Source organism: Geotrypetes seraphini, chromosome 15 (assembly GCF_902459505.1).
Source record: "Geotrypetes seraphini chromosome 15, aGeoSer1.1, whole genome shotgun sequence".
Taxonomy (NCBI): domain Eukaryota; kingdom Metazoa; phylum Chordata; class Amphibia; order Gymnophiona; family Dermophiidae; genus Geotrypetes; species Geotrypetes seraphini.
In genome coordinates this window covers 28,867,569-28,892,032 of record NC_047098.1, presented here as the reverse complement: position 1 = coordinate 28,892,032, position 24,464 = coordinate 28,867,569, and the positions used below count along the sequence as shown (strand labels likewise).

At 42.7% G+C, this 24,464-nt stretch overlaps 1 protein-coding gene across 1 annotated transcript in view; it reads left to right on the top strand.

Annotated features, from left to right (window-relative positions):
- Positions 1-214: 214 nt before the first annotated feature.
- The window catches only part of INPP5K (inositol polyphosphate-5-phosphatase K), a 68,795-nt gene continuing 44,545 nt past the window's right edge, over positions 215-24,464 (top strand). The window contains exons 1-5 of the mRNA XM_033921920.1: positions 215-462; positions 2,601-2,683; positions 12,507-12,605; positions 20,332-20,440; positions 20,972-21,088. Coding sequence (XP_033777811.1) covers positions 238-462; positions 2,601-2,683; positions 12,507-12,605; positions 20,332-20,440; positions 20,972-21,088 — 633 coding nt within the window. The 5' untranslated portion in view covers positions 215-237. The remainder of the gene's footprint in view (positions 463-2,600; positions 2,684-12,506; positions 12,606-20,331; positions 20,441-20,971; positions 21,089-24,464) is intronic.

Sequence of the window (24,464 nt, the reverse complement as noted above, 5' to 3'; positions counted from 1 at the left end):
CCTCTGAAGCAGCTTCCGGTTTCCGGCAAGGCGGGACGTATCCAAGGGAGAGACGTTGTTTCGGAGGGACCGTGCACTGGAGAAGGAAAGTTGGGGGACTGGTGGTGGGCGGCCTCAGGTATGAGTTTGACAGTAGGGAGGGGAGGTCGCGGAGAGGGGGAGGGGGAGACGTGTTGGGCCGGGAAGAGATGGCAAACGGGGAGGGAAGGCTGGTCCCTAAATGCGTGTGAAGAGCGGATGGAAAGGCTGCCGAATGCTTCAAGGATCTCTTCCCCCCCCTCTCCACTCCTCCACCATAAAAGTACAGAGTGGATGGGGTGTCGGTCAGAATGTTGGAACCTTACCCCAAACGGTCTTTGCACTCATTTCATTAACCACGCTGCTACACCTTTGGAATACCGAGTCTGGAAAACTCATGAGAGCCCCAAGAAGGCAATTCTACTACTGAGGCACCCCAAGGATGTAGGATAGAACTCTATTCTATAATGGCCCTTGTGCACTCGGGTTCTACTCGTCTTATAGAATACTAGCATAACCTGATATTGGCACACTCGTGCGTTAAGTAGAAGCCCTGCCTGTGTCCCACCCATGCTCTGCCCCTGTATACATCCCCCTTTGTATTTGCATACTATGTGGTAGTGGTTAAATTTGGATTTAGCTTATAGTTGTGGCTCATGGCGAGTTGCATTAAGGTACACTATTTCCTTGTCTCCTGAGGGCATGCAATCCAAGTTTGTAAGTGAGGCAATCACAAGGAGGTGTAGTGAGATCTGAACTGGGTTTCCCTAGTTGGCAGCTTAGAGCTCTAACCAGTATGCTACTCTTGCACTGTTAAGCATATTGTTATAGAATAGCGCTTGGCACCCTGTTGGCATTTTCATGAATAAGTAAACACCTGTGTGCATATGTGCTGGTATTCTGAGGAACTTAGAATATAGAATTGCCCTTTAAGTGGCTTTTTTGATACCCAGATGTGAGTGTGGGAACTGGAATTCCTAGAATTCAGTGCTCAAGTTTTTCCCATTCCTTATCTCAAGCAATATCCAAATTTCTAAGTTTATTAAAATCTTACTATCCCGCTCCATTGGTTATCCTTCTGGGTGGCTTACAATCTAAAATATGACAGTTTTATGCTGACCCCATGTTCTGCTTCTTTCCTCTCTTTTTTTTTTTGTTCAGTAAGATGATGAGGGAGGGGGAAGAGAGGCAGCATATTATTCTCCGTACACGTTGATGATTGACATATTAAGTTCTTGTGTTGCTATTCTGCTATATCAATAAAAAAAATTGTTGACTCTTAAAATATGACAGTTTTATCAATGAACAAGAAGACAAAACAATACTAGAATCCAAGGTTAAAATTGAAATACAATTTACTTTATAAAAGAGGGGACAGAATCATGGTTGATGTCAGCTTTTCTGATTCTTTGTTCTGTTCTTGGGTGGGGTGGGAGTGGTACTTGGGTATAGATTTGTCATTCCTATGCAGATCTTTGGATCTTGTTGCTGATTATTGAACCCCACAGCTTAATGTTGCACGCATATTTCTCATGCCCATGGCTCCTTGTCTAGAATAGATTACATTTTGCTTTCCACGTCGTTATTTTCGTAGGTCCTCATGGCAGATATTGGTCCCATTGTAATCTGAGATCACACCATTTGTTGGATTGAATTGGATTTGCCTTTCTCATTCTGGGAAAGCTAGATGGTGATTTCCTGCATATCTTTTATCAGGATAAACATTTTCATTTTACTTGGCTTCTAAATGTGAGGATTAATGCGCAACATCAAGATGACTCCCTCTGTTTTGGGAAGCCCTTAAGGTGGTCTTGTGGGGAGATGTTGTTCAATATGTGGCTGAAACCGAAACCTGGTAGAAAAAGGCGTTTCAGCACCATAATCGAAACTGAAATTTGGTCAGCCTCTAACTTAAATTGTAAACATTCTAGAGCAAGGACTTATCTTAGAAGAAAATATTATAAACTATCTTGACCTAGATTAGTAATACTAGAAGTACAAAATATCATTAGTCCAACTTGTTAATGTGTCAGTTGTTTGACCTTTATTTCTCCATATTTAAGTTATGAGTAAACTATTGGCGTAGCCATGGATAGGCCAGAACCCACCCAATTTGGGCTCAGGCCCATCCAAAATGTCATCTCCCTTAGTGTGGCTGGTGGGAATTTCCCTGCTGAAAGAGCTTACATGTTGGGTGGCTGCTGCAGTTAGCCACAGACCCTTCCCCGCCTTGCACACATGCTCAGTTTGACCCCTGCGTAAAACTGAGCATACCTGCATGGAGGCTGGCAGCCTTTCAGTGGAGAAGAGGTCTTTGGCTGGTGGGGCTTAGGGATCTCTACCAGTACAGGTATTTTATTTATTTTGGGGAGGTGGGGCACAGAAATTAAATTTTGAGTTTGCTTTAGATGGGGGGGGAGAGATGAAAATTTTTGGCCTACCCACTTTAGTCTTGGGCCTGCCCTAAATCGGCTGTCTGGCTGTTCTACAGGTCTAATATGGTAATTACAATGCTCATTTGTTGATGGACAGAATGCTGCTGCTAGATATATATTCCTTCTTTATAATTTTCTTATTAACAGGTTCAAAGTAGGAAAATGGATCCAGGAAATCTCTCTCAGTTATTTTGTGCGAGCAGCCTGGATCCAAGTTTAAAGAAGCTCAGGTAAGATTTTTATCACCATTAAAACTAGTTTAATATAGGTTAGCTAGTGAATCCTAGCTTGAATGCCTACATTATAGATGAAACCCACTTTGACAGTAACACAGTATAAATAATAATAATAAGCTATAATTGATCCATCTGTTCTGTCCACTATTTCCCATCCATGCTGACAAGACTATATGCATGTCTTTAGGAGTACATCTGTCAGAGGGAGGGTATTTGCAGATTTTGGGCTAGATTCATTAATCTGCTGATCGTGGCCGATCCGTGGCAGGCCGACTGATCCACAAAGGATCAGTATTTAAATGGGGGCGATCGGAGGAACGCCCCCCTCAGACCACACAGTTCGCTAGTGAGCGATCCTGAAGCATGCACAGACCATCTTCCATTGTTTTGCTTTTTTTTTCCCCTTTAAAACTTCACTTTCGAACCCGTGGTTTTAACCCACTTTAAACCCGCGGGTTAAAACCATGGGCTTGCACTGTGGGGAAGAGCAGGAGAGTCGAGGCAGAGAGCAGGGCGGCAGAAGACAGGGCAATTGGAAAGGACCTGAGCGACTGGTCCTCAGCAGTCACTTATTTTTGATTGGTCAGCCCATTCGGTGTCCCTCATTTTTTTTAGTGAATCGCTGCCTGCCTACGTTTGAATGCTGCTTCCCACTCACGGGCAAGAGGGATGTCCTGTCCCTCCTGCTGGACACTCCTCACCCCCCTGCCGGACCACCCAGGCCACCCCCTGGACCCCCCCAACCCCCCAGGACCCCCTTAACACCACCTGAACCCCCGCTAACCTTTTTTGAAGGACAAGATGGACGGGTCCTCTCGGCCGGTAGCTCACCTTCATCTGAATTTCGGGCCTGCTCCTTCCCGGTGCATTGTGGAATGCACCAGGGAGAGCCTAGGGCCTGATTGGCGGAGAGGCCTTAGGCACATGGACCAACCTAAGATTGTTTTAAACATTAAACTTTCTGTAGGAGTTGACCCTCCTGCCTGTGAAAAGCACATTGGGGAGGGATGTCCAGCAGGAGAGATTGGGCATCCCTCCTGCCCGTGAAGAGTGGTTCAGAGAGGGATGTCCAATAGGAGAGATTGGGCATCTCTCCTGCTGGTGAAGAACACGCCGGTTTGGAGGGTTTCTGGCAGGAGAGATTGGGCATCTCTCCTGCTGCAGTGTGTTGGGGGGGTCGCTGCAGGTGGCGGCAGGAGAGATTGGGTATCTCTCTTCCCATGATTGTTACAGGTGCAGGGGGACGGGTTGCCTTTGCCGCTGAGCTGATCACGAGAGCAGCGATCAGCTCAGTGGCCCGAACCAGAAGTTATACCTGTTTTGACTTTGTCTAAGTCAAAATGTATAAGTTCCGTCTAGCAACCTGTCAAACCTTTTTGGTTATGGCTGCCGGATGACTAAGTCTAGGTCTACCCACATCCCGCCCTATCCACTCCTCCAAAACACTCCTTTTCGTTCTGGGCGCACAGAGGCAATGAAAAGGCCTAAGCTGATTTTAGATATGTTTAAAACAAGTTTTGATTATCAGAACTTGGATGGCCTGTGTTTTTGATCATCCAAGTACCAACTTAGGCTGGTTTTTGGACGTTTTTTAAAAATTATTATTATGAGCTCCTTAGCATATGGAATCCTACAGGGTCTAACAGAAGATTATCAAAGGTATAAACCTAATCTTCCATTATCAGAGAAATATCTCTCAGTTAAGTGTTAGTACATGGAAAATGTTTTCTAGATCTTCTAATTAAAGTTGAAGCGCTGACCAAAGGAAATGTTTTTTACAATAAATTATTCCTGCTGCTGCCTTCCTCTGCTTAGAGCTACTTGAGGAAATTAGACAGAAATGTTTTCATAACCTACTAGCTTAATAAGAGCTTTCTTCAGTATCTGAAAAGATAGCTACATTTATTTATTTATTTAGATATTTCTGTCTTTCTGGTCACTAACAGTACTCCATAGAATGATTTAATGCTTGGAGCAAGTTATTTGGCAAGGAGTAATAACTTTTATTTATATAATATTTAATATAAGCAAAAATGAGACAAAACTCAACAAAATAAATAATAAAGATAATGTACTGTATTTTTTTGCTGACCATAAGACGCACCTTAGATTTAGAGTAATAAAACAAGGAAAAAAACATTCTGAACCAAATTGTATACTAATATATACCAAGCTCTTCACCCAGCCCCTCTCATTCCCTGCCAGGCTTTGCACCCAACCCCACATTCTTTGCTAGGCTCTGCACCCTGTCCCCCCCCACCTCCCTTCTACATCATTTTGTTAACTGCAATCTATTTAAAATATACATGATGTTGGACCTTACAAAGGATACTGAGGTCTATTTAGTAAAAATATACGAAAGAGCTTGTCTTACTGGAATATTTGACGGAATGCCGAGCTCCTGGGTGGGGGAAGGGGAAGGAGCAAGGCAGGGGCTGCTACTGACTGATCATTAGCTGTAAAGGTTGAAAGAGGGAAGGAAGGAGCTGCAGGAGCCCAAGTCAGAACCAGTCCCAGGATTCAAGCACAGTCTCCCCCCAGATCGGATCTGAACCAGCACCAATTGCAAGCCAGGCACGGTCTCTCCCCCCCCCTCGAGCTGGATTAGAGCCAGAGTCTGACACAGTTTCCTACAATCTGGATCCTCCCTCAGAAACCAGTCCCAAGTCAGGCGTCATCTCCTCCAGATCAAGCGCTGCCTCTCTCCCTCCCCAATGCGCAGATCGTGGGGCGCTGTGGGCCAGTCCTGGCTACTTCCTGATTGTGTGCTGTGGGCCAGTCTTGGCTACTTCCTGATTGTGTGCCACTTCTTGATTGTGATGGTCGCTGGATAGCAGCCTCCTCATTATGTCGGGGCCAGCGGTACACAAACATAACATAGTAACATAGTAGATGACGGCAGATAAAGATCCGAATGGTCCATCCAGTCTGCCCAACCTGATTCAATTTAAATTTTTTCTTCTTAGCTATTTCTGGTTAAGAATCCAAAGCTTTACCTGGTACTGTGCTTGGGTTCCAACTGCTGAAATCTCCGTTAAAACCTACTCCAGCCTATCTACACCCTCCCAGCCATTGAAGCCCTCCCCAGCCCATCCTCCACCAAATGGCCATATACAGCCACAGACCGTGCAAGTCTGCTCAGTACTGGCCTTAGTTCAATTTTTAATATTATTTTCTGATTCTAGATCCTCTGTGTTCATCCCATGCTTCTTTGAACTCAGTCACAGTTTTACTCTCCACCACCTCTCTCAGGAGCGCATTCCAGGCATCCACCACCCTTTCCGTAAAGTAGAACTTCCTAACATTGCCTCTGAATCTACCACCCCTCAACCTCAAATTATATCCTCTGGTTTTACCATTTTCCTTTCTCTGGAAAAGATTTTGTTCTATGTTAATACCCTTCAAATATTTGAACGTCTGAATTATATCTCGTCCTGGTTGTTATGCCCCTCTTTATGATGCCCAGCATCCTGTTGGCTTTTTTCGAGGCTGCTGCGCACTGTGCAGATGGCTTCAGTGTGCTTGTGGATGCATCACTGAAGCCATCTGCGCAGTGCGCAGCAGCCTCGAAAAAAGCCAACAGGATGCTGGGCATCATAAAGAGGGGCATAACAACCAGGACGCGGGAAGTCATCATGCCATTGTATCGAGCGATGGTGCGTCCACATCTGGAATACTGCGTTCAGTATTGGTCGCCACACCTCAAGAAGGACATGGCGGTACTTGAGAGAGTCCAAAGGAGAGCAACGAAACTGGTAAAAGGGCTGGAACACTGCCCATATGCCGAGAGGTTGGACAGGCTGGGGCTCTTCTCTCTGGAAAAGAGGAGGCTCAGGGGAGATATGATAGAGACCTTCAAGATCATGAGGGGCATAGAGAGGGTGGATAGGGACAGATTCTTCAGATTGAAGGGGACAACAGGTACGAGGGGGCATTCGGAGAAACTGAAGGGAGATAGGTTCAAAACAAATGCAAGGAAGTTTTTTTTCACCCAAAGGGTCGTGGACACTTGGAATGCGCTACCGGAGGAAGTGATCAGGCAGAGTACGGTACAGGGATTCAAACAGGGATTGGACGGATTCCTGAGGGATAAAGGGATTGTGGGATACTGAGAGAGGTGCTGGGATGTAATACAAGTATAGAAAGCTAACCAGGTAATAAGTATGGAAACCCAACAAAGTCGTGAATGTGCAAGACCGGAGGGTTAGGACTTCGATGGGAAGATAGGACTTAAATGGGAAACCAAGGTGGCAAGGGGGCCCCTTCTGGTTATTCAGACAGGTCGTGACCTGTTTGGGCCGCCGCGGGAGCGGACTGCTGGGCGGGATGGACCTGTGGTCTGACCCGGCGGAGGCACTGCTTATGTTCTTATGTTCTGTCTCTCCTTTCCTCTAGGGTATACATATTCAGGGCTTCCAGTCTCTCCTCATACGTCTTCTGGCGCAAGCCTCCTATCATTTTCGTCGCCCTCCTCTGGACTGCCTCAAGTCTTCTTACGTCCTTCGCCAGATACGGTCTCCAAAACTGAACACAATACTCCAAGTGGGGCCTTACCAATGACCTGTACAGGGGCATCAACACCTTCTTCATTCTACTGGCTACGCCTCTCTTTATACAGCCCAGCATCCTTCTGGCAGCAGCCACTGCCTTGTCACACTGTTTTTTTGCCTTTAGGTTTTCGGCCACTATCACTCTCCCCGTCCGTGCATATCAGCTTCTCTCCTCCCAGCATATACGGTTCCTTCCTATTATTAATCCCCAAATGCATTACTCTGCATTTCTTTGCATTGAATTTTAGTTGCCAGGCATTAGACCACTCCTCTAACTTTTGCAGATCCTTTTTCATATTTTCCACTCCCTCTTCGGTGTCTACTCTGTTACAAATCTTGGTATCATCTGCAAAAAGGCACACTTTTCCTTCTAACCCTTCAGCAATGTCACTCACATACATATTAAACAGGATTGGCCCCAGCACCGAACCCTGAGGGACTCCACTAGTCACCTTTCCTTCCTTCGAGCGACTTCCATTAACCACCACCCTCTGGCGTCTGTCCGACAGCCAGTTTCTGACCCAGTTCACCACTTTGGGTCCTAACTTCAGCCCTTCAAGTTTGTTCAACAGCCTCCTATGAGGAACTGTATCAAAGGCTTTGCTGAAATCCAAGTAAATTACATCTAGCATATGTTCTCGATCCAGCTCTCTGGTCACCCAATCAAAAAATTCAATCAGGTTCGTTTGGCACGATTTACCTTTTGTAAAGCCATGTTGCCTCGGATCCTGTAACCCATTAGATTCAAGGAAATACACTATCCTTTCTTTCAGCAACACTTCCATTATTTTTCCAACAACTGAAGTGAGGCTCACCGGCCTGTAGTTTCCTGCTTCATCCCTGTGACCACTTTTATGAATAGGGACCACATCCGCTCTCCTCCAATCCCCAGGAATCACTCCCGTCTCCAGAGATTTGTTGAACAAGTCTTTAATAGGACTCGCCAGAACCTCTCTGAGTTCCCTTAGTATCCTGGGATGGATCCCGTCTGGTCCCATCGCTTTGTCCACCTTCAGTTTTTCAAGTTGCTCATAAACACCCTCCTCCGTGAACGGCGCAGAATCTACTCCATTTTCTCGTGTAACTTTGCCAGACAATCGCGGTCCTTCTCCAGGATTTTCTTCTGTGAACACAGAACAGAAGTATTTGTTTAGCACATTTGCTTTTATCTCATCACTCTCCACATATCGGTTCCCAGCATCTTTTAGTTTAGCAATTCCGTTTTTCATCTTCCTCCTTTCACTAATATATCTGGAAAAATTTTTGTCTCCCTTTTTTACATTTTTAGCCATTTGTTCTTCCGCCTGTGCTTTCGCCAGACGTATCTCTCTCTTGGCTTCTTTCAGTTTCACCCTGTAATCCTTTCTGCACTCTTCTTCTTGGGTTTTTTTTATATTTCACGAACACCAACTCTTTCGCCTTTATTTTTTCCACCACTAGTTTGGAGAACAATATCGGCTTCCTTTTTCTCTTGTTTTTATTGATTTTCTTCACATAAATGTCCGTAGCCATTTTTATCGCTCCTTTCAGCTTAGACCACTGTCTTTCCACTTCTCTTATGTCCTCCCATCCTAACAGCTCTTTCTTCAGGCACTCTCCCATTTCATTAAAGTCCGTACGTTTGAAATCTAGGACTTTAAGTATTGTGCGGCCGCTCTCCACTTTAGCCGTTATATAAAACCATGCGCGCTCCTGCATGGGCCCGTGCCATTTCCTGAATGGCTGCCGTCAGTTTTTTGCAGGACTTGCGAGAACTGATGGCAGCCATTCAGGAAGTGGTGTGGGCCCATGCAGGAGCGTGTTTGTGTGCTGCTGGCCCTAACATAATGAGGAGGCAGGTAACCAGCACAATTTAAAGGTAACGGGGGGGGGGGGGGGTTGTATATTTGCTCCATAAGACACACCCTTATTTCTACCCACTTTTGGGGGGGGGGAAAAGTGCATCTTATGGAGTGAAAAATATGGTAATTATTTTCCCTCCACATATCCATACAGCTGTTTTTGCAAATCAAGCTTTAGAAATCAGTCATCTTGTTTCTCAGTTATCTATCTGCTTTGCTGATTACATTTGAGCCCAATTTCTTGTCTGCATGAAGATATGTATGATATCAGGCATTTTACTAAAGTGAAACATTTGCTATTGCCTATACTCCATCTCTGAAATAGTGTAACTCATGACTTGTATAAATCCAAGATCAGCTCTTTTGTTAAGAAAAAAAAGGCCTTTATTTATTAAGCAGTTGATTCTGGCCTAGTTCTTAATCTTGCATTAATTGTGCATGGAGCAGAAAAGCAGATTTAATACTGCTAAAACCTAGTACATGACCAAGGTAGTATACAAGATCTAGTTTACTTTCAACTTGTGCACCTAAATACAATTTGCCTTGAGCTAGGATTTGAAAAATGCAAGTAGACCAAATACAGCTTTTAGAGTTTGTTTTCTGGCAAAGTTATTTATTGGACCAGGAAACACAATCAGACTGGTTACCCAGTCAAAGAAATTGATCAGGTTTGTCTGACAAGACCTGCTTCTAGTGGGAGGAGACAAAATGTATTGCAGTGATGACACCGTGATTTTTACTCCTGCTTATTCTGAGCATTTCCTGTTAGGCTTGTAACTGACGTTGATCTTTCAGAAAGCTTTTGATAAAGTTCCTCATGATTAGCTCCTGAGAAAATTTAGAGAGTCATGGGACAGGAGGCAATGTTCAGTTGTGGATTAGAAAATGGTTATCAGATAGAAAACAGAGGGTAGGGATAAATGGCCATTTTTCTTAATGGAGGAGGGTAAATGGTGGAGTGCCTCAGGGATCTGTACTGGGATCGGAGCTATTTAACTTACACTGGTCAACAAAAAAAAGTTTTTCTTTGCTACTGAGAACTTAAAAAGTGTTCTTTGTTAATTTAATGACGCTGATTTTAGATCTGCAATTGAAATTCAGCTAGCACGTCAGGTTTCTGAGATACACGTTACTGATTTTTTTTTTTTTTTAGACAGTTTGCCATATCGGCACAATATTGTGAGTCCCACCAAACTTGTGTTAAGGAGTTTACTCTGAAAACAAACATGAAGACAATAAGGAGACATGTTACTGCATATATTTACGTCTCTTAACTCACACAAAAGTGATGTAAGCATATCAGAAATGTTTGAGACACTTGCTTTTAGGCTTGTACTGTACATTTATTTGTCTCTCTTTGCAAGAACCAACAATAGTCTCCCATCATACTGAGATTGAACTTTCCCTGATATCTGCTTTCCATCACCTTGTTATTTTGATGAAATCTTTCCCCATGCTCATCGCTGACATCACCAAGATTGGGTGGGAAAAAGTAGAGGTCAACAAGCATTTTGCTACTGGAGTTCTGTGACCTGTACCTTAACAAGGGTCATATGCGGACTCTAAATCTGAAAATAGTTTTCATCTATCACATCCTATTTTTAAGTTATGCTTCAGTTTGTGTTTATATCATTTTCATCAATAACGCTACCGTGAAGCGCTGGTATTTTATTGTTTCTGTAACACAATATTGCATTTTAGGACAGCTCATTGATCACATATACCAGTAATTTGAAAGTTTATACAGCTTTTTCTACCTGTGAATTTTTATATTTTCTTTGGTTTTGTCTAAGATATAATTATTATAATATCTTAAACAAAATATAAAAATTCACAAGTAATAAAAATTTTTTTTGTCTAAGATATAATTATTATATGTGATCGATGAGCTGTCCTAAAATGCAATATTGTGTTACAGAAACAGTAAAATACCGACGTTTCTTGGTAGCGTTGATGAAAATGATATAAACACAATCTGATGCATAACTTAAAAATAGGATGTGATAGACGAAAATTGTTTATAGATTTAGTGCTCCTTTTACAAAGCTGCGATAGCAGTTTTAGCACGCGCTGAATTGCCGCACACGCTAGACGCTAACGCCAGCATTGACCTGGCATTAGTTCTAGCCGTGTAGCGCACGCTAAAATGCGTGCGCTAAAATCGCTATCGCAGCTTAGTAAAAAGAGCCCTTAGAGTCAGCATGTGGCCCTTGTTAAGTGACGGAACTCCAGTAGCAAATTGCTTGATGACCAGTATTATTTATAAATGTTATGGAAATTGGAACTACGAGTGAGGTAATTAAATCTGTAGATGACACTAAGGGCTCCTTTTTTTTTTTTTTAAAATCTTTATTCATTTTTTACAACTTACAACAAGTGCGTTAGAAATTAACATTTGAACTTATACAATATCACTTGATTTTCTATCATAATCAATTTAATTTAGTAAAATTTAAACCCTCCCTCCCATCCCTTCTATTTCATATATGTACAATCATTTCTATTAATCTAATCAGTTTTTAGTTTTAAATTTTTTTTATTCATTTTCATATATCAACAAGTGTAACATAGAAATTTTAAAAGATCACATAAAACATACACTTGAATTCCTTTCATGTATCACTGTAAATACAATATATTATTCTGTATTTATGAACAATAATACCTAAAATATCTGTATTACCTAACATGTATAATAATTGTTGTTAAAATTTAAACCCTTCTTTTCCCTCCCCTCCCAAACCTATTCCGCGCATTAAGCCCCTAGCACACCTTCATAAAAGGAGCCCTAAATTGTTCAGAGTTGTTAAAAGCATGCAGACTGTGAAAAATTGCAGGCAGACCTTAGGAAATTGGAAGACTGGGCATCCAAATGGCAGACGAAATTTAGGGGTCTTTTTATCAAGCCGCGCTAGCGGGCTTAGCGTGTCGGACATTTCATCACGCGCTAACCCCCGCGGCTGGCAAAAAAAAACCTAACGTCTGCTCAATGCAGGCGTTAGCGGCTAGCGCAGCAGGCGGTTTAACGTGCAATATTACGCGCGTTAAACCCCTACTGCAGCTTGATAAAAGGACCCCTTAATGTGGACAAATGCAAAGTGATGCACATTGTGGAGAATAATCCAAATCATGGTTATCAGATGCTAGGGTCCACCTTGGGGGTCAGTGCCCAAGAAAAGATCTGGGTGTCATTGTAGGCAATACGCTGAAACCTTCTGCCCAATGTGTGACAGCAAACAAGAATGCTAGGAATTATTTAAAAAGAGATGGTCAAATGATCATAAACCAGTTTAATCTTGGATACTAGATACACTACGGATCCTTTAGTTTAGAATTACTTGCAAGATTTGAGTTTCAACATGAGGCAATTCATGCAGTGAGGGCATGCATCCCAGCTTCTAATTTGTCCAAATTTTCTCTTTTTAGACTACACCTGGTGACATGGAATGTGGGGACAGCTTTTCCTCCTCAAGATGCTGACCATTTATTGCAACTTGACATGCCCATGGATATGTATGTCATTGGGTAGGTGTATGTGATATTTCATTCATTATATTTATAAAATGCATACATTTTAAAACAACTTGATACCATATACAACAAGCAATTAAACCATCAAAAACTATAAAAGTCTAAAATATAAATCAAAAGTTATATCAACCATCTCTGAAAGACCCTCCCCTCAAGAGAAAACACTAATACTCACTAAAATTTTTAAAAATCCTAAAATTCCTATTCAAAGAAAGCCTTAACATTCAGTACCCTATAAAATCTCCTAATTAGAATAATATAATCCAATGTGTATACATTTTCATCCTGTATAACATTAATTTCTCACATACAAATATAGAAAATGTCAAAGTTTAATATACAAAAATATAATTTAATATCAAAATAGATGCTCTGCCACCTAGTCCTATTTATATTTCTACAGATTTTAACTCTTTATATAGGGCCCTAATGGGCACTTGAATCCACCTTAGAGGAATCTCTAAAAGGTTAATAAATACCAATAAATAAATCAATGGATAGTGTAAATATTTTCCAATAAAAGACCTGATCAGGTGATATGGAATCTTAAATATCCAGGGGCACTATTTCAAAATTCCCTTCGTATTAACAAGTATGCACAAAAATATACAACTATATTGGCACCTAAGTACTGGAGACATATAATAAGATTATCTTAGATCCCACTCAGATCTGTTTACCATAGGCCAAAGGGAAAAAAAAACATGCTTTCAGCCGTTTCTTAAATGATCTACAATTCTTCACCTGGAAAGAAACTGTCTTGTTTGAACTAGTCGGATTTAGAGGGGATTATTTCTATTATAAAGGAACATGTGTGTGTATTTTTTTTGAGGGGGGTTATTATTCTTTTCAGTCCTACAGAAGTTGGAAAGAATACGCAATAAGAGGTCAAAATGGGGAGAAAAATAACTCTGCAAAAATTTAATGGAATAGGATGAAATTTGGCAAGAGGGGAAAGCAGTGAAGACATGGAATTTGAAAATTGGCTAGATTGGACTGTAATTTACCAGAAAAATAAGTTTCCCCCAAAATGGCCTATTTAAGTTTAATGGGAGAAGCAGACCTAGCTTCTGCAGCATAAAAGCTTACAGTGAAAAAGAGCACCCACCCTCTCAAATACCACAAATGTAAAGCTTTTCTTCCACACCCTCACCCCCTTGACCAAAGAGCTCATAAGAACATAGGAGCAGTGGTCCATCTAACCCAGGATCCTGATTCCAACAGTGGCCAATCCAGGTCACAAGTACCTGGCAGCAATGCAACTAGTAGCAACATTTCTTGCTACCAATCCCAGGGCAATTAGTGGCTTCCCCTATGTCTGTCTCTCTTTCCTCTCAGTCAAAGATGCACACAGAAGCAAAGAGCTATATATACATCCATATCCCATAGACATGAAGGAATGGAAAGACTTTCATGAGCCATGCTCCACATGCTTTTTCTGCTTGTATTATGGGCCTGATAGTCAAAGCAATTTAAGGAAGTAGGAGATGCTAATGTCCATGATACTCAGCGGCACTTAATTGTGCAGTGGTGCTGAATATTGGCACTAACCAGCCTCTCTCCAGTGGGCATGAGAGAGGCGTTGCAGGGAGCAGAGTTGGAGAGGAGCCAGAAGTTATGTGGATGCCAGCAATATGCAATGCCAGTGTCCACATAGCTAACCAGGCAGGTGGGTGGGACCAGCCCTAACTTTTCCTGGTTGGCTATACAAGGGCTCCTTTTACAAAGCCGCAGTAGTGGTTTTAGCGCATGCAGCTTTTTAGTGCGCGATAAACCCGCGCTATGCGGCTAGAACTAATGCCAGCTCAATGCTGGCGTTAGCATCTAGCGCGGCCGGCAGTTTAGCAAGCACTATTACGCGCGTTAAACCGCTAACACGGCTTCGTAAAAGGAGCCCTAAATGTTGGCCAGCATCCACAGGTGCTCCCCTTCCCCCAAGTTTAGTAAGCCTCTTAGAGCCTACCTTAACTGGCTTAGTGGTCTATGGGGGCTGGAGCAAACCCCTTGCAGCTCATGGTTGAAAACAGCTGCTGCAGCCTCTAGTAACCACAAAGAGTCAAACAACCAAATTATTTTTTAGATAGTAGAAACTTTAACCATTGGAGTTTTGCTACTGTGTGCATTCACAAAAATACAGATGTTCCTCTTCTTGTTCTACTATCTTGGCAGTATCCGCAACCCCTGATGCAGCCAGGAATGGTGAAATGTAGTAACATTAGGTGTACTGGTTTTAATAAAAACAGCTGAGATTTCACCTTGACTTCTGTTAGGCTACCTTGCTTGCTGTCCTTTGGACCTTAAGCATCAGCCTCTTTGCATTTTTTATCCCCAAGATTTTTGAGAGTTTAAAACCTCTATTTATAGTTCTATAATCCTCCTCCGTGAGTGAGGCTGCCCTGCCTTCTTCCAGTATAACTAGCAGCAGACACTGGAAAGGATAAAGCTAATAGCAGGGCAGGATTAAAGCATAGATAAACTGGCACTTGCCTAGGCCTAAATGTTTAAGATGGACCCTTTCAGATTTGCAAATTCAGTGGCTCCTATTTGCAAATTCAGTGGCCCTGGTAAGTCAGCTATAAGGAGAAAGAAGAGTGAGTATATGTGTGGGGGGTTTGTTAGATTGTGGCCAAAAAAAAATCACAATCACACAGTCAGCCATTGAGTCTCAGGGAGAAAGAAATCGCCATCACTGGTCCTAAGTTTTGCAGAGACAATGGAGTTTTTCTTTGCAGAATACCATCAATAATATTTTCTAAATTCAAGAAATAATTGGATGACACTTATCTTTAAAAATATTACATCTTATTGCAGCAATAGTTGTAGCATTTTTATAGATGACAGTGTGAAGTAGGTAAACCTCTTAAACTCGGAAATAAAACTGGCAGAAAAAATAAATCCAAAAGGCCACCTTGCTTTGCACATTTGGACTGCCTCGGGGGATATAATCTCTAAGTAACCCTTCATCTACAACACAATCCCCACCAAAAGATTAATACTGCCCCGGCCTATAGAAAGGTAGTGATGCAATTTGTATTGTTAGGCTGTTGTAATTACAAGGGTTATACAAATTAAACTTATGCATGAGCTGGTTGAGACAAGAGAATGCTGACTGATCTTGAAGAGAGCCAATGAGTGTCCTAGTGGGGGGGGGGGAGAGAGAGCCAAGAAGAGGGTAATTATGGAGGGAAGAATGGGGTTTGCTTCAAGGTCAGGAAACAGCTATCTGCAACTGGAAGAACTTCACAGAGTAATGGATCGAGCTAATGATGGGTTTTTTTGGGGGGGGGACTTACCAAGTGAGCACATAAGGAACAGCACAACCTCAAAAGTGTGTGTATATATGGAGAGCAAGAAAATGTGCATATGTTTGTCTTTGTCTGGTAGGGCCAGTATCATATAGACAGTTTTCCTTTTAAAATGTAGTCTGGAGAAGTCACATGGCTGCAAATACATCTACTGTATATGCATACTAAGGGGCGTAGTTATCAATATTGGACTACCATTAAAAATATGTTGCTGTAAACTCTAGGTAGGTCTCATTGCATAAAATGGGACCTGTGGCAAAATAAAACGTCTTAATATAGAAACATGATGGCAGATAAAAGCCAAATGGCCCATCCAGTCTGCCCATCCACAGTAACCATTATCTCTTCCTCTAAGAGATCCCACGTGCCTATCTCAGGCTTTCTTGAATTCAGACAGTCTTTGTCTCCACCACATCTTCTGTTCCACGGATTTAACACCCTTTCTGTAAAAAAGTAATTCCTTAGATTATTCCTATGCCCTCAATTCAGAGCTTCCTTTCAAATGAAAGAGACTTGACTCATGCAAATTTATGCCACAAAGTACTTAAACATCGCTATCATATCTCCCCTCTCCCGCCTTTCTTCCAAAGTATACATATTGAGATCTTTAAGTCTGTCCCCATACTCCTTATGATGAAGACCATGCACCATTTTAGTAGCCTTTCTCTGGACCGACTCCATCCTTTTTATATCTTTTTGAAGGTTCAGTTTCCAGAATTGCATACAATATTCTAAATGAGGTCTCACCAGAGTCTTATACAGGGGCATCAACACCTCCTTTTTCCTACTGGCCATACCTCTCCCTATGCACCCTAGCATCCTTCTAGTTTTCAACCTGTTTGGCCACCTTAAGATCATCACGTACAATCACACTCAAGTCCCGCTTTTCTATTGTGTACATAAGTTCTTCACCCCATAAACTGTACCGTTCCCTCGGATTTTTGCAGCCCCAATGCATGACCTTGCATTTCTTAGCGTTTAATTTTAGCTGCCAAATTTCAGACCATTCTTTTTTCATGTTATTCACACCATCCTGGGTGTCTACTCTATTGCAGATTTTGGTATCATCCGCAAAGAGGCAAATGTTACCCGACAGCCCTTCAGCAATATTTAAAAAGAACAGGCCCACGAACAGAACCTTGAGGCACACCACTAGTAGCATTCCTTTTCTCAGAGCGATTTCCATTGACCACTACTCTGTCGCTTTCCACTCAACCAGTTCCTGACCAAGCCTGTCACTTTGGGGCCCATCTCGAGGGCACTCAATTTGTTTATTAGACACTTGTGTGAAACACTGTCAAAGGGTTTACTAAAATCTAAATGCACTACATCTAACCCACTCCCTCTATCCAATTCTTTGATAACCCAGTCAAAGAAATTGATCAAATTTGTCTGACATGGCCTACATCTAGTGAATCCATGTTGCCTCCGGTCCTGTAATCCTGTAATAGAATTCCAAAAACTTGACCATTCTCTGTTTTAAAAGTGTTTCCATTAATTTGCTTACCACAGAAGTCAGACTTACCGGCCTGTAATTCCCTACTTCTTCCTTACTTCTACTTTTGTGGAAAGGGACCACATCCGCCCTTCTCCAGTCCTCCGGTACCACTCCTGATTCTAGAGTCTCGTTGAAAAGGTCAGTCAGCGGAGCTACCAGAACTTCCCTAAGTTCCTTCATACCCTAGGATGTACACCATCTGGTGCTATTGCTTTGTCTACCTTTATTTTAGCTAGCTCCCTACAAACACAACCCTTTGAAAATTGATCAGGGTCTAACACTCCCCCATACCTATTCGTGTTTGTTTCTGCGGTTCTGCTTTCGGTGTTTCAGTCATGAAAACAGAACAGAAATATTTGTTAAGCAATTCAGCCTTTTCTTTATCTGCTTCTATATATTTTTCCCCTTCACCTTTGAGTATCACAATGCCACTTTTGCACTTCTTCCTATCACTGATATATCTAAAAAAATGTCTTGTCTTTCTGTTTATCTTGTCGGCTATTTTTTCTTCCAATTGGATCTTTGCTTTCCTGACTACTTGACCAGCCTCTCTTAACTTTTCTAGATATTTTTTTTTCCCCCTTATAACCCCAATGTATTATGTATCTTTCTTCTCTCATGTATTCTTTCCCCATGCTTCTCCAATTCATGATGCAACTTCCTTCTTCTTGCATTTTGTAATTCGCTGATTGTCCAGCCTTCTTTCTATGTGAACCGCCTAGAAGTCAGTTTGACTATGGTGGTATAGAAAAATAGTTATTATTATTATTATTATCATGTCTGGTTTGCAGATGGACACTTCTGTACCTCTCAGAAGGGAATAGCCAAACACCACTGCCTTATGCCTCCTAGTGGTCACAGATCCAGTAATTTTTGGGATTTCAAGCTTTGGTCCTTCTTCTTCCTGGGATACTCTCATGTCTTCCACTTCCAGGGCTGCATACTGATTCTTCAGTTTAAGGGCGGGTGGAGTCACAGTACAGTAGCCAATGTTGATAACTTTGTGTCCCTTAATTTCATACTTTGAGATAGTCCATCATTGCATTCTCTCTGGTTTCTACCAAAGGCAATGGAGGATGAAAACGACTTGCCCAACTTTCCTAATTCTCAGTCCTCTACTCTAACCACTAGACCCCTCCACTGGAACAATATGTTTGCACAGACAATGCTTCCTCTTAACCTGCTGCTGCCACCACACCCAGAACAAAGTCATTCACTTTTCCTGTGCAGCTTCTGGAGAGATGAAATGTGGTAAGAATGCCATGAGCAAAGATCTGAGCAGGTAAGGAGGCAGGGGTATGAGAAAAAAATAAATAGGTGCTTATTGTGGGAGCTCATATATGTATGTTAGAGCACAGTATAGTGTTAATCTGGGCCTGGCAATAAGAAATTGACATCCTGTGGTTTATTGGTAAAATCCACATATGTGTATGTATACTTTGGATTACGTGTGCATTTTTCAGCTATTTGTTCTTTTAGCTATTGATTATTTTTTAAAACTTTTAAATTTGTTTTAATAAATTTTGTCATCTGAGAACATCAGTTCCACAGTTTCTTTTTGTCTTGGACATTTAGTGGCTTAACATCATATCAAGATTTCATATAGTTTAGAGCCATAGTCAGCATGTAGGTTTCAAGTGACTATCAAGCAAAATGGCATTCAACAGTTTGCAACCTGCGCAAGCTAGAGGCACAGTAGATGTGAAAGCAATTGCTTGTATCCAGCACAGTCCTCAGATTAGCAGAAGAGGAGCATGTTGCCACTGGGAAAAGGTATAGAGAGAAAGTGTACACTGTTCTCACAGGTGTCTGCTGCTCTCCCTGTGGGTGCGCATCCAGTTTAAGGACCTAGTACCATAACACAGAGGAGGTATAGGAGGGCATCTGTGGGACAGTAAACATGTATACTCTTAACTTGTCTGTCTAGTATTTTGGTAGGGAGAGTGCATTGTGAGTCAGCCAGTGAAGGATTAATTCTTTGTTGGACCTTGGGCACAAGCATGTTGGCCTCTCCATTGTAATATGAATGCATTTAAAAACTTCCACAGATGTGGTCCTGCATGGTCAGACTGCAAATGAAACCCATCAGAGGAGGAAGCAGCAGGTAAGAAGCACTGCTTGCTGATTTCTTCTTTGTGGCTGGAAGGTCAGTGCTCAGTGGGTGAAGAGAAAAGGCAGATCTTTGCAGCCAGTGGTGACTCTGGTCACCCCACTCTTCTTGCTGCCAGCAGTGGACTTACCAGGGAGCACTGAATTTGCATATCTGAGAAGGCTGCTCCTAAATATTTGGGCTTTAGCCACATGCCTGATTTGCCTATGCCATAATCATGGCCTGAAGACACTGAAATGGAATTTTGGCTTGGAAAGAGAAATACAGATAATTAAGCTGGAGTACTTGAAAGGAGGTGAGAGACTGAGAGGAAGAAGTTTGGTTGAGCAGGAGAAGGAGCTAGCAGGGAAGAATAATAACTAGAAAAGAAGGAAATGAGGTGAAAGAGAATAAGAAGAAGATTGAAATGAAGAATTTAGGGAGTTGGAAAGGGGCTGAAAGACAGAAAGTAGGAGATTGAGAACTGGGAAAGGCAATTGGGGGAGGATGTCATGTGTGAGAAAAATAAGAAATAGTGAAGCAAGACTGGGTTAGGAAAGGGGAGAATGAGAGTGCAAGGTGAGACATGACAAAATGGTGATGAAAGAAGGAGAAACCAGTGGTATCAGGTATGGAGTAACTTTCACAGAGCTTAGAAAAGCCTAGCTGATTTAATGAGAACCCTGTTCTCTCAGTCATCGAGCTGCAGTCTGCTTTGTGCTGAAAGGGATGGTGGCTGATTTATCTTGCTGACCACAGATAATTTCCATTATTAGTAAGCAATCCATACTGTGGCATTTTTTTTCTCCTTAAGAGTTTTGTATTCAGTTTACAGGAGGTGAACTGCAAGATGATAAACCTTCTGTCTGAATTTGTCTTTGATGATCCTTGGAGTCTCTTCTTCATGGATGTTCTTTCTCCTCTTGGTTATGTTAAGGTAAATTTGCAATCCTGCAGTGCAAATAAATTTACATTATTCTGAACTGTTTTTCTCCTTCTTTTGTAGATAGATATGCATATTCTTTGCCTCTGTTCTCGGAAGTACAACGCATGCTTGGTTGGTTAGAGCTTGAGAAATTTACATTTATTTCCTATGCCTATGTCTCTGAGCTGACATTATTTAAAAATACATTCAACCCATCTAAACTTTCTAGGTGAATTACAAAAGAAATTATAAAAGTTTTAAAAATATAAAAACTTAGTATAAGCAAATGCGCAGTACACCAGAATGTCTATATACAATACTCCTGGATACCAGTATTAATTTTAAGCAGTCTCAGAAAGTAATGCATGCATGGGTAATCTGTTCTATTTAGACTGGCATTCTTCCTAATTTTATACTTTTTATGTAAACCACTAGACCTGTGCTCTAGATTTGACAATATATCAGGTTTTTATTAAACACAAACATGTGTTGGGGAAATTGCTTATAGTCTCTTCTGAACATTATCTCTGTGATCTCTTTCAGGTTGTCTCCATCCGGATGCAGGGTCTTATGCTCTTGGTTTTTGTAAAGCACTTGCATATTCCCTTTATACAAGATATTTGTACTAATTATACCCGTACTGGGCTCTACGGATATTGGGTAATGAATTCATATTGAAGGTTTTCTTTGAGGTGCCCTAGTATCATGTGTGTACTGTATATGTATATTTACTTTGCAAAGATTGTACAAAAGTTATTTATAAGCAGAGTTCTAGTGCAATGTCTAGTGATCCTGAATGCTAGGATCTTGTATTTGAACCACAAGTTGCTTGCAGAAAACTGTCAGTCATGCTTTCCAACCCCACCTCCTTCCCAGGGAGCTGCTCCTGCCCCCTCAGTTTTCTGCAAGCAAGTTTCTCAGACATGTTTTTGATTTGCTCTGTGGTTTTATTATTTTGGGGTATTTTTGATCAGTGTTCTTTGGAGGCTTGGGACATCTGCCTAGGAGAAGACGCAGACTCATACAGTGGAATTCTGCTGTTAGTGGGATCACCTAGCTAACCATTCTGCAAGTATATTTTATAGCTCAGGGCCATCCTGAGTGCAGGCTGTGTGGGATCCTTCCTGGCTTGGCCAGGACTAACAGTGGGCCGGCTGTGTGATCCTCCTCCCCTTTCATGGTTTTCCAGTGGTTGAGGTTCAGTCCAACTGGCAGCCAGAAGACGAGGTTCATCCAGTGAATCTGTGAGGCAGGTTTCTTCTCCCTTTGATTCCAGCTGAAAATCTATTCTGAAACAGGCAGGCACCACATGGACATTGAGTAAGACTATTGAAGCATATGGGGAGAGGGGGTTGTCCTTAAAAGTTGAATTTGAGGATTTCTGAGGTTCCCCACCTCCAAAATCCCTTTCCCTGTGACTTTTTTCCTTCAGGGAAGTTTCCATGGGCCTTTTTTGGTGTGATTTTTTTCTGGTGGCAGCCATCTTGGATTTTAAACCATCTTTTTTTCTTTTGCCTCCTCCTGCCTCAAAACCCTTCAGTTTTGCTCAAAATTGACTAGGATGGACTCTGCAGGCCTTTTTACCCCTATATCATGTTAGGTTTGCACTGGATGGCTGGCCGAGGAGCGTCCATGTCATGCGTGCGACAGAGTGCACGGGGAGGGGTGGAAGCCTCGGGCTCAGCCTCCTCCATGTCCTCCAGGGTTGAGGATCCACATGAGGTGCATCCCCAGGGGAAGAGACCCCTTCCAGGACCCTCCAAATCTGTATTGGCCATGCACAGTTGCATGGCAGATGTGGAGCCCAGGAGGACCGGAGGGAGGTCCCTGCCAGGGTTGAAGAAATCCCCAGTACCAGACTTCACACTGGATTTTGTGAGCCTGATGTGGGATGCTTATTTGAGCTGCCGAGGGTCCTCTACATCTGATCTCCTTGACAGGTGCCGCAACCAGACAAGGATGCAGACTTTGACCAGGAGGTTCTATTCCAGGATGAAGTTTCCCTGGCAGAGTCTGCTTCCATGCAAGAGGACAGTGGTCAAGAGGTGGTGGCAACACTGGATCATGGGGAAGGCACCACAGTATGCCAGTTGTTCAGGGCCTCTGCACTTTCAAGCATTATTTCCACCTCACTGCAAAAGTTAAAGCTGGAAGTCCCGCAAGCTTCTTCTCAATGCTCAGTTATGAGCAGTTCTGTGGCTCCAACCGCATATTTCTCCTCACATCCAGACACACTAAGCTGGTCATTGACCACTGGGAGTTGCCAAAGGGATCCCTTCGCATGGCTAAAACTATGGCTAAGCTGTATCTGATGGCACCAGATTTCTTGCAGCTGTTTGTTCAGCTGAAAGTAGATTCACTGGTGGTGCAGGTCACTAAACGAACCTCCCTTTCTAATGAAAGAAGGGTGATGTTAAAGGATCCTCAGGACCACAAAGTGGACTTGCTCCTCAAACGTTGATTTGAAGTTTCGGCCCTAGGCATTAAGGGGACAGCTGCATCTTCCTTTGTAGCTCATGCTTGTCACACTCGCCTGTCTCGGGCATCTGACCTGGTAGATAGGGAAGATCCCCAAATGCTCCTCTCTGGGTTGAGTTATATTGCAGATGCTCTGTATGATGATATCAGAGCTGTGATCAAGGTCTCAACCTAGGCTCTTTCTGCCCGATGGATGCTCTGGATCAGGCAGTGGGCAGGAGATGCTATCTCTAAAGCTACTCTAAGCAGGCTTCTGGTGGGCAGAAGCTCACTTGCAGGATCTCTCAGCCACATACATGACTGGAGTGGAAAATGTGGAGGCCGACTTTCTTAGTCAGCAGACTCTCAGCCCGAGGGATTGGTCTCTGTCTCAACAAGAGTTCGACACCATAGTTCGGTGGTGGGGACTGCCACAGATGGTGAATTTTGATGCCTCGTTTTTACAGCCAAAGATCCAAGCTCTGAAGTGAGGAGTTGGATGTGTTAGTCCAACTGTGGCTCTTGCATGTGTTTCCTTTGTGGCCCATGCTCGGTTGAGTCATTCACAGGATTGCGATCCATTCCGGCTAGTGGCGCCCGCTTGGCCTCACAGACCATGGTATGTGGACCTAGTTCATCTCCAGAGGGGTAAAGGCCTCAGACTTCCGGTCCAAGTCTCACTTGAGGACTGGTTCCTATTGAGAATCTGGAATATTTTGGGCTTACGGCATGACTCTTGAGCGGGAGGCCCCGACAAGCAAGGGTTATTCGTACATAGTCATTACAACATTGCTTAGAGCTAAGGAGCTGTCCACAGTGGCAGCCTTTGCTAAGGCCTGGAAGTCCTTTCAACACTGGTGTATGGTGAAGAATGTAAAGCTCTGATTTCAATAGTCCTGGACTTTTTGCAGTTGGAACTTCAGAAGGGGCTGACAGTAGGTTCTCTGAAAGTGCAGGTAGAAGGTCTTTCCTGTTTTCAAGCTTGAGAGGAGAGAGACTCCTTGGTCTCTTAACCAGTTGTCACACGGTTCATTAAAGGGGCTCTGCGGTTGCTTCCTCCCATTGTGTTCCCCTTTCTCTTTCTGGAACCTTCGTATTATGTTGCTAGGTCTCAGTACTGCTCTGTATGAGCCCTTAAAGGAGGCTTCCCTCTTTTGTCTTACAGTCAAGATTGTGTTCCTGGTGGTGATTACATTGGTGAGACGGGTTTCCGAGTTACAAACTCTTTTCTGTAGGGAGCCGTTCCTTAGGTTCACGGAAGCAGAACTTTCCTTACGCACAGTTCCATCTTTCTTACTGAAGGTAGTCTCGGCCTCGTTTTCCAGATAGATTAAGATGGCCATTTTCTCCACATATGTGGGCTGTGATAAACAACCAACGATTGCATTGAAAGCACACTCTACTAGAGGAATTGCTGCCTCTTGGGTGGAGACTAGGGCTGTCTTGCCTGAGGCGATTCGTAGAACAGCTACAACCTGGGAAGGGGGAGATCAGATGAGGGAGAGAGGAGATCGGATGAGAATGCGTATGTTAGAGAGGAAGGGTGAAAATATTATGTAAAAGGTAGTAGTGGACAAGG